The 14,209-nt window shown below is 38.5% G+C and overlaps 1 protein-coding gene and 1 non-coding gene across 2 annotated transcripts in view; both read left to right on the forward strand.

Annotated features, from left to right (window-relative positions):
• The window catches only part of LOC107479641 (heparanase-like protein 3), a 4,074-nt gene extending 2,711 nt beyond the window's left edge, over nucleotides 1-1,363 (forward strand). Inside the window, exons 8-9 of the mRNA XM_052258601.1 lie at nucleotides 434-537; nucleotides 720-1,363. Of these exons, the coding sequence (XP_052114561.1) occupies nucleotides 434-537; nucleotides 720-1,079 (464 nt within the window). The 3' untranslated portion in view covers nucleotides 1,080-1,363. The remainder of the gene's footprint in view (nucleotides 1-433; nucleotides 538-719) is intronic.
• Nucleotides 1,364-9,038: 7,675 nt separating this feature from the next.
• On the forward strand, nucleotides 9,039-9,142 carry LOC127746435 (small nucleolar RNA R71). The gene has a single exon (XR_008008054.1). It is a non-coding gene; the product is annotated as a small nucleolar RNA R71 (small nucleolar RNA).
• Nucleotides 9,143-14,209: the final 5,067 nt, after the last annotated feature.

The following is a 14,209-nucleotide window of genomic DNA, read 5'->3' on the forward strand; positions in this document are numbered from 1 at the left end:
CGTCCTACGTCGAAGAATGTGCAGCAAAATTTTTTATGATTGAACAATGTAACTATGGAAATTCCCCTATGGATTATATGGTTTGGCCGGCATATGATCTTATGTGTTACATGTATTCACTCTTCCACGTACACAAGTCAACTAACTCTCCTCCCATTAGATGGGGTGTGAGACCTAATCAACTAGGTCCCACCAACCCAATCAAATGGTCAAGAGGAGCGAGTTAATATAGTGTACAAGAAAAGTCGAGTATAAAAGTATTATTTTTTAGTTTTATATACTTGAACTGGTATGAACTTAGATTTGTTCATTAATTAATTGATGTATCGTTTGTTGGCTGCCTTGGAAAAAGAACCGCATCTTGAATCCAACAACATCAAGGACTGCATTGTAAGTTATAACATTTACATGATAAGGTTTTTTCTTTTTCTCTGCAGTGCTCTTCTTTGGCACCGACTCATGGGAAGACATGTACTGTCAACAACTTTCTCTGGAACAAACAAAATAAGAGCATATGCCCACTGTGCAAAGCAATCCGTGAGTCTAATTTCGTGTCATAATTACAGTAATTATCAAGTTGTTACATTTTACTTTCTCTATTCACTTTGATGTGTCATTTTTCAGGCTTATTTAACAAATTGTAACTAAATTCTTCCAAAAATGACACTTAAGAGAGGTAGTAATCAGTAAAAATATTATTTACTACTCTGATGTTTCAGGGAGGGATCACAGTACTGTTGATCAATCTGGACAACAGCACAACCGTAGTGGCCGAAGTGTCATTGAGTAACGCCAATATTTTTAGGCACAGAAAGATGTCTATTAATTCAGAACTTATGGCAATACCTCTGCAAAGTGCGAATGAAAAATCAAGAGAAGAATACCATCTAACTCCACAGGATAGGAACATACATAGCCAAGTCATGGTTCTAAATGGGAAGACTCTAACGGTAAACACGGATAATGAGATCCCCACTTTGGAGCCTCTGTATGTGAACCCATCAGAGCCTATAACGGTTGCCCCTTTCTCTATTGTTTTTGCTCATATACCTGATGCCAATATCGCATCTTGCAGCTAGTTAGATGGCACTGAAAACGATAAAGAAAAGGTGCAAAATTGTTTCAACAGTTGATTTAGTAAATGACGTGGGAGGTATATTGTTTTTCAATTTCTTGGTGAAAAATAAAGGCCAATTTTTTAACTTTCAGCACAAGGCTTTTTATGTTATTGTTTGCTGAGGCACCAAGTTCATTTGTTCATTATTGTAAGATGACAATTTGAATACTGAATCATTGAAGAAGAAAAAACCAACTTGTATAAATTTAATGTCATTGTAGTAGTAGTATGTGCATTTATCCATTACATTGTTGTATTTTGCCAAATATTTTTCTAAGTGAATTCTAATTAGAACTGACGAAATATCCGTTAGAGGCTAGAAAACCTGAATGCCAATCATCGAAGTTGAGAGTCATATTTCATCTTAGAGTTTGAGGCTAGTTCCTTAGATCTTATTATCTTTGCGTAATTTTGATGTACTAATAGTATAAAATATATTACACAGTCATATAATTACATTCGTCTTTAATCATTTATGAAGTCAATGAAAGTTATTTTTAATCATTTATGAAGTCAATGAAAGTTATTTTTAATAACGTGACGTTACATAATTAATTGAGTGATGCTAGGTAGCCAAATAATAATTACAACATAAAAATGTCATGTAAAAATTTTCATTCTCTTGATAAGCAAGTGACATACACCTCCTTATCACTTATCCTCCTTATTACCTACCATTTTACTGCATGTTTGGAGTCATTAACGTTCTTTCCAAAAAATCAATTTCAGTTTCTCTCGAATCAAATCTCCAACATGTCTCAATCACATTATTATCCATTAAATGCAATAATTCTCTACAAAAATTATGAAAGTTAAATTAAAAATTTTTAACAACTTCTATTATATAACTTATATTTTACATATATTGCACATATGAGATAATTTAAAGAATACAATAAAATGCATAGTTTAAAATTTGATAATATTAATTATAAAAATTTATTAATTATAGACATCATAGGTATGAAATTATGAATATTATGAGTATAAATTATGGATGTTATTAATATGAAATTATGCATGTTATGTGTATGAATTTATGGATGTTATGAGTAAATTTATCAATTGAATAAATTAATTTAAGAATTTGACATTTTTTTAAATTCAATTATGATAAAATTTAAAAACATTTGTGTTAACTTTATAGTTACCTATGCAATAACTAAAAAGTGATATGTGTATGGATGTAATATCTAATAAACATTAATTTAATTTTTAGATGTTAGTTGTATGTAATTATGGATGTTATGTATATGAACGTATGAATGTTATGTGTATGAACATAGTAGTACAATATAATTATAAATACACATAAAAACAAAAAAAAATCGGTTTATTACCATACCTCATCAAAACTAGTGTGGTTTTTCATATTCTCAAAAATTGGTTGACTGACAACAACCTCGTCGAGTGAGTCCGTCTGTTGTTCAAATTCTTCATCAGCATCTTCTACCATAAGTACCGTATTAAGGTCAAATTCAATTGTCATACTATTTGCAATGATAAAGATGACTTCTTGTAAAATTCCTTTGCCTATTCTAAATTTCTAATTGTGCTTGCAATGGTATTAGAGTTGTGAATTTTGAATGAAAATAATTGAATTAATGGAAACAAAATCATATTAGGGTAGCTTTAGGTTTTGTATCTCCATTGAATGATGATAAATGACTTAACAAAAATAAAAAATCAATTACAATTAACTCATTTAATACAAATTATCATTACCGTTCTTTATAATTATTATTAGTCTCTATTGTATTCTTAAATATAAAAATCAAATCATAAAAGAAAATATTAAGTATTGATTACAAGAATGTCTAGTAGTAAGGAATATGTTTGTTACCTGAAAATCTCGGGTACTCGACGGGACAGGTAGTGATGAGTAGAGGAGCGAGTGAGACCCTGAGCTGACGTGGAGTGATGATAAAGATGCGAGCCAGTGACGCCGGAGGCGGTGTGAAGGATGGGGTGGCCACCTGCAAGGACATTTCGACGATCAAATCAGTGTCTGTACGATGTGGTAGCCGAATTAGGTGTTACGTAACTTGGGGGGAGAGCTGACCTCTTCCCTTTTATACTGTGCGGGGCGGGCCCTGAGAATGACCTAGCCCACTGCCCAAGAAGCTTCCATGAACTGTCGTAATCCACGTGAGAAGGGCAAGTCAATCCAGACACCGGGTCGGGGCTTCGAGTCATGATCCGAAGGTACCGGCCCGACCGGTATCCTGGGTCGTACGGATGGTAAGTCGGGTATGCCCTGGGTCGGGCGTTCTAGGACCCGACTCGTCAGACTCTCTTTTTGTGAGGGGTGCCTTGGGCCTAGGTCAGAGGTGGTGCCCCGATCTGACGGCTAGTGGGCTGGACTCGGCGGTCTGTAGCAGTGCCCCCAACGCGCCAGCTTCGAGTTTTGGTGCTCGGGGCTAGGCGTGTTTGTCTTACTCGCCGAGACGGGGTGTGTTCTTCTTCTCGTGAGCTCATTGGTGGCGTTTCGTGTTTCTCACGCGTGGTCATCCCGTTTCTCGATGCCACCTTCTTGGCTTCCGCACTGGGCATTAAATGCCCATCGTTTCATTGATTTAAAATTTTGGATGAAATGGCGAATATGCCCCTACCTTTTGGCCCTCTTCCTCGGTGGTTATGCTTTTTCCCTATTTTTGCTTTGTAACCCCCTCATAATTCCATTTTCCTTCTTCTATTCTTCCTGCTCTCTTGCGCCGCTGCTATTTTCTGCTTCCCTCTCCTGCTGTCTTGATTTTCTTCCTGCTTCTGGTGCCCCTTCTCTCTCTCGGATCCTTCGTTACTTCTCATCATTTTACGGATTCTACATTTCTGGTACATTGTTTTTATGGTTTTCCCCCCTTTTGGTTGCTTCTTCCTCTTGGTTTTTGCATGTTCTTTTTTGTGCATTTTTCGTATGCATGCCAGGGTTTTGTCTGTTCTTGCTTTCTTTTTTCCTTTTAGAGGGGGCGCCACTGGGTTTTCCTGGGGTTTTGCTTTAGGTTCTGGGTTAGTGTTGGGTTAACGTAGGGGGTGATTTGAGGAGTTTTTAATTTGCTTTTGCTGCTTTATGGGTTCCCGATCTCCCGTTCTGACTGAGTGGTTCCCCCACTATAGGTATAGCCGAGTGCCTCGTTCTTCCGAATCAGGCTCAGCGACCGCTAGCCGACTTCGTTGATCATTACGCTTGGGTGTCTTCCGACGTAAGGGACATCCATTCCAAGGTCACGAAGGAGGGCCTTCAGGATTTGCGCCAGGCAGGGCTCTTATGCGGGGGTGGTCCCGAGGAGGCGTTTTACCAAGCTTATGTTCCTACAGCTCGGGAGCGTGTCCGTCAGAAGAACTTGGCAGCTCCACGAGTTGCCGACTGGTTGTGGGTTTATGAACCCATGTTCATGACTTTGGGGGTTCGTTTGCCCTTCTCCCCTTTCGTCATGGGTTTGTTGAATCGTTGTGATGTTGCTCCATCACAATTGCACCCAAACAGCTAGGCTGCCATCCTATGCTTCGAGATGGTTTGTGAATATCTAGAGCTTCCGACTTCTGTAAATGTTTTCCTCTACCTCTTTCTTCTCACGAACCCTTCTCGCCAGGGGAAGGCGAAAAAGGGATATATGTCTTTTAGGGCCCAACAAGGTCGTAGGATTTTTGGCCTTTTTGAGGATTCCTACCATTGCTTCAAGTATACTTTTTTCAAGGTTAGGCCCATTGAAGGTCATCAACCCTTATGGCTTACTGCCAAGGGGGAGAGGCGGATCCCGACTTATTGGAGTTTCGGGGTGGGATCAAATTATCTGATAAAAATTTCTTATGATTGGTTGAGTTCAGAAGATCGTAACATTGCTGATATCTTGTTGGCAATTTTTGGCAAGAGAAACCTTAACCCTCGCATGGTTATGGGGGACCGGGAGGCCGGTCGGTCGTATGTTGGTAAGTTTTTTTACTTTTTTGCATTTTTAGCACTTTGCTCTTCTTTTACTTATACCTTTGTCTTTTTGCTTGTAGTTTCCATGGCTGGTGGGAAGAAAACCCTGGCTGACCTGATGAGCCTCATCCAAGGGGATGACAAAGGTGGTAACGATTCCTCGGCGACTCCTTCGGCGAGTCAAGACTAGGGAGATGTCCGGGAAAGTAGTGGTCGGGTTGATGGGGCCGTCCAAGGTCAGCTGGAGAGGGTTAAGGTCCCTCCTGAGAACACCTCGGGGAACCCAAGTGTGGAGGCGAAAGTTTCCTTTGATGAGGAGGATCTAGGGTTTGGTGAGGACTTGAAGTTTGTCAGCAACCCTAAGAAAAGGAAACATGATTCCGGGAAGACACTTTCAGTTATGGAGAAAAACTTCGATGCTGGGGGCTTTATTGAATCCCAGTTACTCCATGGCACCGACGAGTTTTTCCGTGATGCCGATATTTCTGGGCAGGTGAGGTGGATCTATTGCAGCCTTCTTCGAGCAGCAACTATTGCCAAGAAGGTGGAGCCTGTCTTGGGGAATTATCATGCTATGGAAGTGAAGCTTCGGGACTCCCAAAAAGACTTGACAGATTCGAGATCTCTGGAGGAGTCTCTCAAGATGAAGTTGTCTGAGCAGGAGAAGAAGGCTGAGGAGGATGCCAAGGAGATAAACAGGCTGGTGGATCGGAACCTTGCCTTGATGAAAGATTTGAATGCCTCTCATGGTGAGGCTACTGCAGCTAAGAAAAAAGTTGAGGAATTAGAGGAAAAGCTGAAGTTGGCGGAGGGCTCGGTCGAGGCTACTCGTCAGAAGATGGCTGCCTTGAAGAAGAAGAATAAAGAGCTTGCCAAAGGGGCCCAGGAAGCCGTGAAGCTGACTGAGGAAGGAATTAAGCTTCAGGTCGCTGTGCTGGCTCCCGACCTCGATCTTTCTCAAGTGGGTGCTCTTAAGACAGTTGAGGACGGGAAGATTGTTGATATCCTGAAGCCCTGAAGTGGACATTTGGTGCACGAAATTGTAAATCACACTTTTTACAACTCGTACAACTAACCAGCAAGTGCACTGGGTCAGCCAAGTAATACCTTACGTGAGTAAGGGTCGATCCCATGGAGATTGTCAGCTTGAAGCAATCTATGGTCATCTTGTAAATCACAGTCAGGCAGATTCAAATGGTTATGGGATTTTGATAATTAAAAGATAAATAAAACATAATAAAATAAAGATAGAGATACTTATGTAATTCATTGGTGGGAATTTCAGATAAGCGTATGGAGATGCCTCATTCCTTCTGAATCTCTGCTTTCCTACTATCTTCATTCAATCATTCATACTCCTTTTCATGGCAAGCTGTATGTTCGGACTTCACCGTTGTCAATAGCTATCTCCCGTCCTCTCAGTGAAAATGGTCCAACTACGGGTTACGTAGGGCTAATCATATGTCGGTTCTCACTTGTGTTGGAATAGGATCCTGTGATCCTTTTGCGTCTGTCACTACACCCAACAGTCATGAGTTTGAAGCTCTCACAGTCATCCCATCCCAGATCCTACTCAAAATACCACAGACAAGGTTTAGGCTTTCTGGATCTCATGAACGCTGCCAATTGATTCTAGCTTATACCATGAAGACTCTTATCTCACGGAATAGAAGGCTCTGTTATCAGGAGAGGCAACCATGCGTCGTGAACCAGGAATCCAAGAGATATACATTCAAGCTTGTTTTCAGGTAGAACGGAAGTGGTTGTCAGACACGCGTTCATAGGTGAGAATGGTGATGAGTGTCACTTGATCATCACATTTATCATATTCTTGTGTGGGGATCTTGTGGGGTCCACAGATCCTGAGGGATCAAGGACTTCTCATCCCTGCTCCATTTACGCGTGCAAAACGTCCTTAGAGTGCAATTCTGGCGTTTAATGCTAGACTGCTGCCTGTTTCTGGCGTTAAACGCCAGCTTTTATACCTTTTCTGGTGTTTAACGCCAAGCTGTAGCCTGTTTCTGGCATTAAACGCTAGTCTGGTACCCATTTCTGGCATTAAACACCCAAAATGGTGCCAGACTGGGCGTTTAATGCCCATTCTGCTACTCTTACTGGCATTTAAATGCCAGTAAGTTCATCCTCCAGGGTGTGCTATTTTTTTATGCTGTTTTTGATTTTGCTTTGATTTTTTTTGTAGTTATTTTTGTGACTCCACATTATCATCAACCTAAAGAAAATATAGAATAATAATGGAATTTCAACATAGATAACTAAAAATTGGGTTGCCTCCCAATAAGTGCCTCTTTAATGTCAATAGCTTGACAGTGGGCTCTCATGGAGCCTCACAGATAATCAGAGCATGGTTGTGGCCTCTCAACTCCAAACTTAGAGCTTGGTTGTGGCCTCCCAACACCAAACTTAGAGTTTGAATATGGGGGTTTTGTTTGACTCTGTATTGATAGAAGCTTTTCATGCTTCTTCTCTATGTGTACAGAAGGAGAACCTTGAGTCTTGAATACAAGGTAGTCCTCATTCAATTAAAGAACCAACTCTCCTCTGTCAACATCAATCACAGCTTTTGCTGTGGCAAGAAAAGGTCTGCCAAGGATGATGGATTCATCCTCCTCTTTCCCAGTGTCTAGGATTATAAAATCAGCAGGGATGTAAAGGCCTTCAACCTTTACTAGCACGTCCTCTACTAGTCCATAAGCCTGTTTCATTTATTTGTTTGCCATCTCTAGTGAGATTCTTGCAGCTTGTACCTAAAAAATTACAGAGAATGGCATGAGGTTAATACCTGACCCTAGGTCACACAGAGCCTTCTCAAAGGTCATGGTGCCTATGGTACAGGGTATTAAGAATTTACCTGGATCCTGTTTCTTTTAAGGTAAAGTGTGCTGAACCCATGTATTCAGTTCATTAATGAGCAATGGAGGTTCATCCTCCCAAGTCTCATTACCAAATAGCTTGGCATTCAGCTTCATGATTGCTCCTAAATATTGGGCAACTTGCCCTTCAGCAATATCTTCATCTTCTTCAGAAGATGAATAGTCATCAGAGCTCATGAAAGGTAAAAGGAAGTTCAATAGAATCTCTGTGGTCTTTGTATGAGCCTCAGATTCCTTTGGTTCCTCATTGGGGTACTCCTTAATGTCCAGTGGACATTCCCTGAGGCCTTCCTCACTAGGAATCACTGCCTTTTCACTCTCTCCAGGTTCGGCCATGTTGGTCACAGTTATGGCCTTGCACTCTCTTTTGGGATTCTCTTCTGTATTGCTTGGGAGAGTGCTAGGAGGAGTTTCAGTAACCCTTTTACTCAGCTGACCCACTTATGCCTCCAAGTTTCTGATGGAGGACCTTGTTTCATTCATGAAACTGAGAGTGGCCTTAGATAGATCAGAGACTATATTTGCTAAGCTAGATGGGTTCTACTGAGAATTCTTTATCTGTTGCTGAGAGGATGATGGAAAAGGCTTGCCATTGCTAAACCTGTTTCTTCCACCATTATTATTATGAAAGCCTTGTTGAGGCTTTTGTTGATCCTTCCATGAGAAATTTGGATGATTTCTCCACGAGGGATTATAGGTGTTTTCATAGGCTTCACCCATGTAATTCACTTTTGCCATTGCAGGATTTTCAGGATCATAAGCTTCTTCTTTAGAAGATGCTTCTTTAGTACTGTTGGATGCAGCTTGCAATCCATTCAGACTCTGAGAAATCATATTGACTTGCTGAGTCAACAGTTTGTTCTGAGCCAATATGGCATTCAGAGCATCAATTTCAAGAACTCCCTTCTTCTGAGGCGTTCCATTATTCACAGGATTCCTTTCAGAGGTGTACATGAAATGGTTATTTGCAACCATTTCAATGAGTTCCTGAGCTTCTGCAGGCATTTTCTTTAGGTGAATAGATCCACCTACAGAATAGTCCAATGACATCATAGACAATTCAGACAAAACATCATAGAATATATCCAGGATGGTCCATTCTGAGAGCATGTTAGAAGGACACTTTTTGGTCAGTTGCTTGTATCTTTCCCAAGCTTCATAGATGGATTCACCTTCTTTTTGCTTAAAGGTTTGAACATCCACTCTAAGCTTGCTCAGCTTTTGAGGAGGAAAGAATTTGGCTAAGAAAGCCGTGACCAGCTTATCCCAAGAGTTCAGGCTATCTCTAGGTTGAGAGCCCAACCATATTCTAGCTCTGTCTCTTACAGCAAAAGGGAAAAGCACAAGCTTATAGACCTCGGGATCAACTCCATTGGTCTTAACAGTATCACAGATCTGCAAGAATTCAGTTAAGAACGGAAAAAGGATCTTCTGATGGAAGTCCATAAAACTTGCAATTCTGTTGCATCAGAGAAACTAATTGAGGCTTTAGCTCAAAATTGTTTGCTCCAATGGCAGGGATTGAGATGCTTCTTCCATGGAAGTTGGAATTTGGTGCAGTGAAGTCACCAAGCATCTTCCTTGTGTTGTTATTGTTGTTAAGTTTGGCCATTACTTCTTTTTCGGGATTCTATGTAAGGTTTTCTCTTGATTGTTGTGCTTTAGCTTCTCTTAGCTTCTTCTTCAGAGTCCTTTTAGGTTCAGGGTAAGCTTCAATAAGAATGTTCTTGTCTTTGCTCCTGCTCATATGAAAAAAAAGAGAACAGAAAAGAAGAGGAATCCTCTATGTCACAGTATAGAGATTCCTTTATATGAGTAGAAGAGAAGAAGAATAGAAGGATGAAAAGAGAGAGGAAGAAAAATACGAACACAGAGATAAGAGAAGGTTCAAATTATGAGTAGAAGATAAGTGTTAGTAGATAAATAAAATAAATAGAAAGAGATGAGAGGGAGAGAATTTCGAAAATTATTTTTGAAAAATGGTTAGCGATTTTTGAAAATTAAAGGTGGAAAAGTGGTTAGGTGATTTTGAAAAAGATTTTGAAATTAATTTTGAAAAGATAAGAAGTTAGAAAAAGATATTTTGAAATTAAGGTTTTAAAAAGATATGATTGAAAAAGATTTGATTTTAAAAAGATATGATTGAAAAGATATGGTTGAAGAAAATTTGATTTTTAAAAAGATATGATTGAAAAACAATTTTTTTGAAAAAAATTTGATTTTTAAAATTTGAAGACTTGAGTAACAAGAAATTCAAAGATATGAGTCTAAATTTAAAGTTTGAATCTTTCTTAACAAGAAAGTAACAAACTTGAAATTTTTGAATCAAAACATTAATTGTTAGTATTAATTTCGAAAAATATGAGGTAAAAATAGGAAAAAGATTTTGAAAAGTTTTGAAAAAGATTTTTGAAAATTTTCGAAAAACTAAGGAAAAAAATGAAAAAGATTTGATTTTGAAAAAGATTTTGAAAAGTTAAATTTTTGAAATTGAAATCTTGACTTGACTAACAAGAAAAACTTATTTTAAAATTTTGACTAAGTCAACCCAAAGATTTCGAAATTTATGAGTGAAATAAGGAAAAGATAATTTTTTTTTGAATTTAATGAGGAAAGAGAAAAACCACAAAATGACTCAACACATAAAAATTTTGGATTAAAACAAATGATGCATGCAAGAACACTATGAATGTCAAGATGAACACTAAGAACTTATTTTTGAAAAATTTTCAAGAAAAGAAAAACATGTAAGACACCAAACTTAGAGATTTTTCATGTTTAGACACTATGAATTCAAAAATGCATATGAAAAACATCAAAAGACAAAACAAGAAAATATGAAGATCAAACAAGGAGACTCATTAAGAACAACTTGAAGATCATGAAGAATGCAATGCATGAATTTTCGAAAAATTTGCAAGAAAAATAAAAATATGCAATTGACACCAAACTTAGAAATTGACACTAGACTCAAATAAGAAACACAAAATATTTTTGATTTTATGATTTTTTTTAATTTTTTTGTATTTTTTTCAAAAATTATTTTTGGAAAAGAAAATAAGAAACTCAAATTTTTTAATAAGAATTCCAGGAATCATGCAATGTTAAGCTAAAGCTTCGGGCTAAAAAGATTAGACATGGCCAACCAAGCTTCAGCAAGACATTGCATACAACAGCCAAATTGATGGGAATCAACTAGCTCCTGTGATGATAAAAGCATCACCTGAAACTCTAGAATTCATTCTTAAAAATTCTGAAGAACAAAATAAAAAGAAAAATACCTTATCTAAGCAACAAGATGAACCGTCAGTTGTCCAAACTCGAACAATCCCCAGCAACGGCGCCAAAAACATGGTGCACAAAATTGTAAATCACTTTTCACAACTCGTACAACTAACCAGCAAGTGCACTGGGTCGTCCAAGTAATACCTTACGTGAGTAAGGGTCGATCCCACGGAGATTGTCGGCTTGAAGCAAGCTATGGGCATCTTGTAAATCTCAGTCAGGCGAATTCAAATGGTTATGGGATTTTGATAATTAAAATATAAATAAAACATAAAATAAAGATAGAGATACTTATATTATTCATTGGTGGGAATTTCAGATAAGCGTATGGAGATGCGTCATTCCTTCTGAATCTCTGCTTTCCTACTGTCTTCATTCCATCATTCATACTCCTTTCCATGGCAAGCTGTATGTTCGGGCTTCACTGTTGTCAACGACTACCTCCCATCCTCTCAGTGAAAATGGTCCAACTATGGGTTACTGGTGGACGAAATTGTGATCATCTACAATGGCTCCAAAGACTTGGTGCTCTCAAACATAAATCACACTTTGTCACAACTCCGTACAAATAACCAGCAAGTGTACTGGGTCGTCCAAGTAATACCTTACGTGAGTAAGGGTCGATCCCACAGAGATTGTTGGTATGAAGCAAGCTATGGTCATCTTGTAAATTCCAGTCAGGCAGATTCAACTATATTAAGAGATTATTGGATTTAAAAATAATAATAATAAATTTAAACAGAAAATAAAGATAGAGTTACTCATGTAATTCAATGGTGGGAATTTCAGATAGGTGTATGGAGGTGCTGTGTTCCTTCTGAATCTCTACTTTCTTACTGCTTTTATCCCATTTTTGTCACTCCTTTCTATGGCAAGCTGTATGTAGGGCATCACCATTGTCAATGGCTATATCCCATCGTCTCAGTGAAAATGGTCCAAATGCTCTGTCACAGCACGACTAATCATCTGACGGTTCTCGATCATGTTGGAATAGAATCCCTTGATTCTTTTGCGTTTGTCATCACGCCTAGCAATCGCGAGTTTGAAGCTCGTCACAGTCATTCAATCCCGGAATCCTACTCGGAATACCACAGACAAGGTTAGACTTTCCGGATTCCCATGAATGCCGTCATCAATTCTAGCTTATACCACGAAGATTCTGATTAAGGAATCCAAGAGATATGCGCCCGGTCTAAGGTAGAACGGAAGTGGTTGTCAGTCACGCGTTCATAGGTGAGAATGATGATGAGTGTCACGCATAGGTGAGAATTATGATGAGTGTCACGGATCATCACATTCATCAAGTTGAAGTGCAATGAATATCTTAGAACAAGAATAAGTCGAATTGAATAAAAAATAGAAGTACTTGCATTAAAACTCGAGGTACAGCAGAGCTCCACACCCTTAATGTAGAACCTATGCACAATTACTCAAGAGGGGGGGTGAATTGAGTAATGCAACAACAATGAATCTTTTGATAAATTTAAAGACAATATACAAAAGCGTTATTGTACTAGTATTTTTCCAAGAGCTTAACTCAATTGCTAAGCATTTATAAGGAGCTTTTACTTTCCAATAGACACCAACTCAAATAAATTGATCAAGCTTTTCACCAATCGGACTTAAGCTACTCCTTAAGTACTTACGAAGCTACTTTTCGATCACAATTTATTTGCTCAAAGGTAAAAGACAATAATATTGAAGAGATGAGTTTGGAGAGATGCAAACGCTATTTAGAGTGGTTCGGCACAATCCTTGTCCTACGTCCACTTTCTTTCTCAATCGCAATTGAGAAGTTCCACTATTGCCAAGCTTCAAGGTGCTCGCGCAAAACCTTTTACAATCCGAGTCCTTAGTTTCTAACACCTCACGGTATATGATCACCACTCGTATACTAACCCACTCCACTTAGAGATACCTTCTCTAAGATTTGCCTTGAGTACTTAGTATACCTCTTTGGTATCCTCACCGACTATAGTGTTTATAACTCTTGACTCAACCTTGGAAATCACACTCCAATTTACGAAGTGTACAAGAAAACAATTCTCAAAGAATTGTTGAGATGAAATGAGTAAGTGTATGATTACAAGTTTAGCACTACTGAACCAATTGATATTGCTCTCTCAAAAAATGTGTAGAATGAAAGAATATGAACAAGATAGTTTCCAAATACTCAAAAATTGGTGAAATAAGGCTTCAATCCATCTATTCATAGATTCCCCAAACCTTAGAAACGTTGGGAAATTAATGGGATGGAGCATTTATGTCAAAACTAGCCGTTTTTTATGTTTTTGAATTATTTGCATCGATGCATAACACTTTGCATCGATGCAAATGTGTCTTTGAAGCTGAAATTTGAATTTTCAGCTAGGTTGCATCGATACAAACATCTTTGCATCGATGCAACAAATCGTTGCATGCTTTGCATCGATGCAAGATGAGTGTGCATCGATGCAAACCTTAAAGAATGGCTTAAAATCACTTCAAAATACTTAAGATTGATCTCAAACTTGTTGGAGTCAATTCCTATGATTTTGTACCTTTGAAAACAAGTTTTAAACCATTTGGCTAGCATCGAATTGCAAGATGTGCATCAAAACATTTTGTGAGTGTGTGTTGAGAGATTTAGCAATTGGTTCTTAACAAGAAGTTACCTAAGTCCTAAGACACTATACTCGTCTTCAAATGTTGTGGACTTGAGTTTCTTGTTGTTGTACCTGCAATGACACTCCGATGCTTAAGTTAGCATGGGTCCAAGCAGATATATGTAGATTTGGAATGAATGCCATACCTGGGTGCTCCAGTGTATTTATAGTAGTTGGCAGTGACCTTCCCTGGATAAGATATTCTTATCTTATCTTATCTTTGGGAGTTTATCTCTATCTTTGTGGAACCGCCTTTTCCAGGCCTTTTCGGCCTTTAGGTTTGGGCTGCGTTCCTTTTGATGGGCCTTCCTTGCTCTTTGTCCGAGGTCCGACCTTTAGGTGTGAGCTT

Source organism: Arachis duranensis, chromosome 3 (genome assembly GCF_000817695.3).
Source record: "Arachis duranensis cultivar V14167 chromosome 3, aradu.V14167.gnm2.J7QH, whole genome shotgun sequence".
NCBI classification, from domain to species: domain Eukaryota; kingdom Viridiplantae; phylum Streptophyta; class Magnoliopsida; order Fabales; family Fabaceae; genus Arachis; species Arachis duranensis.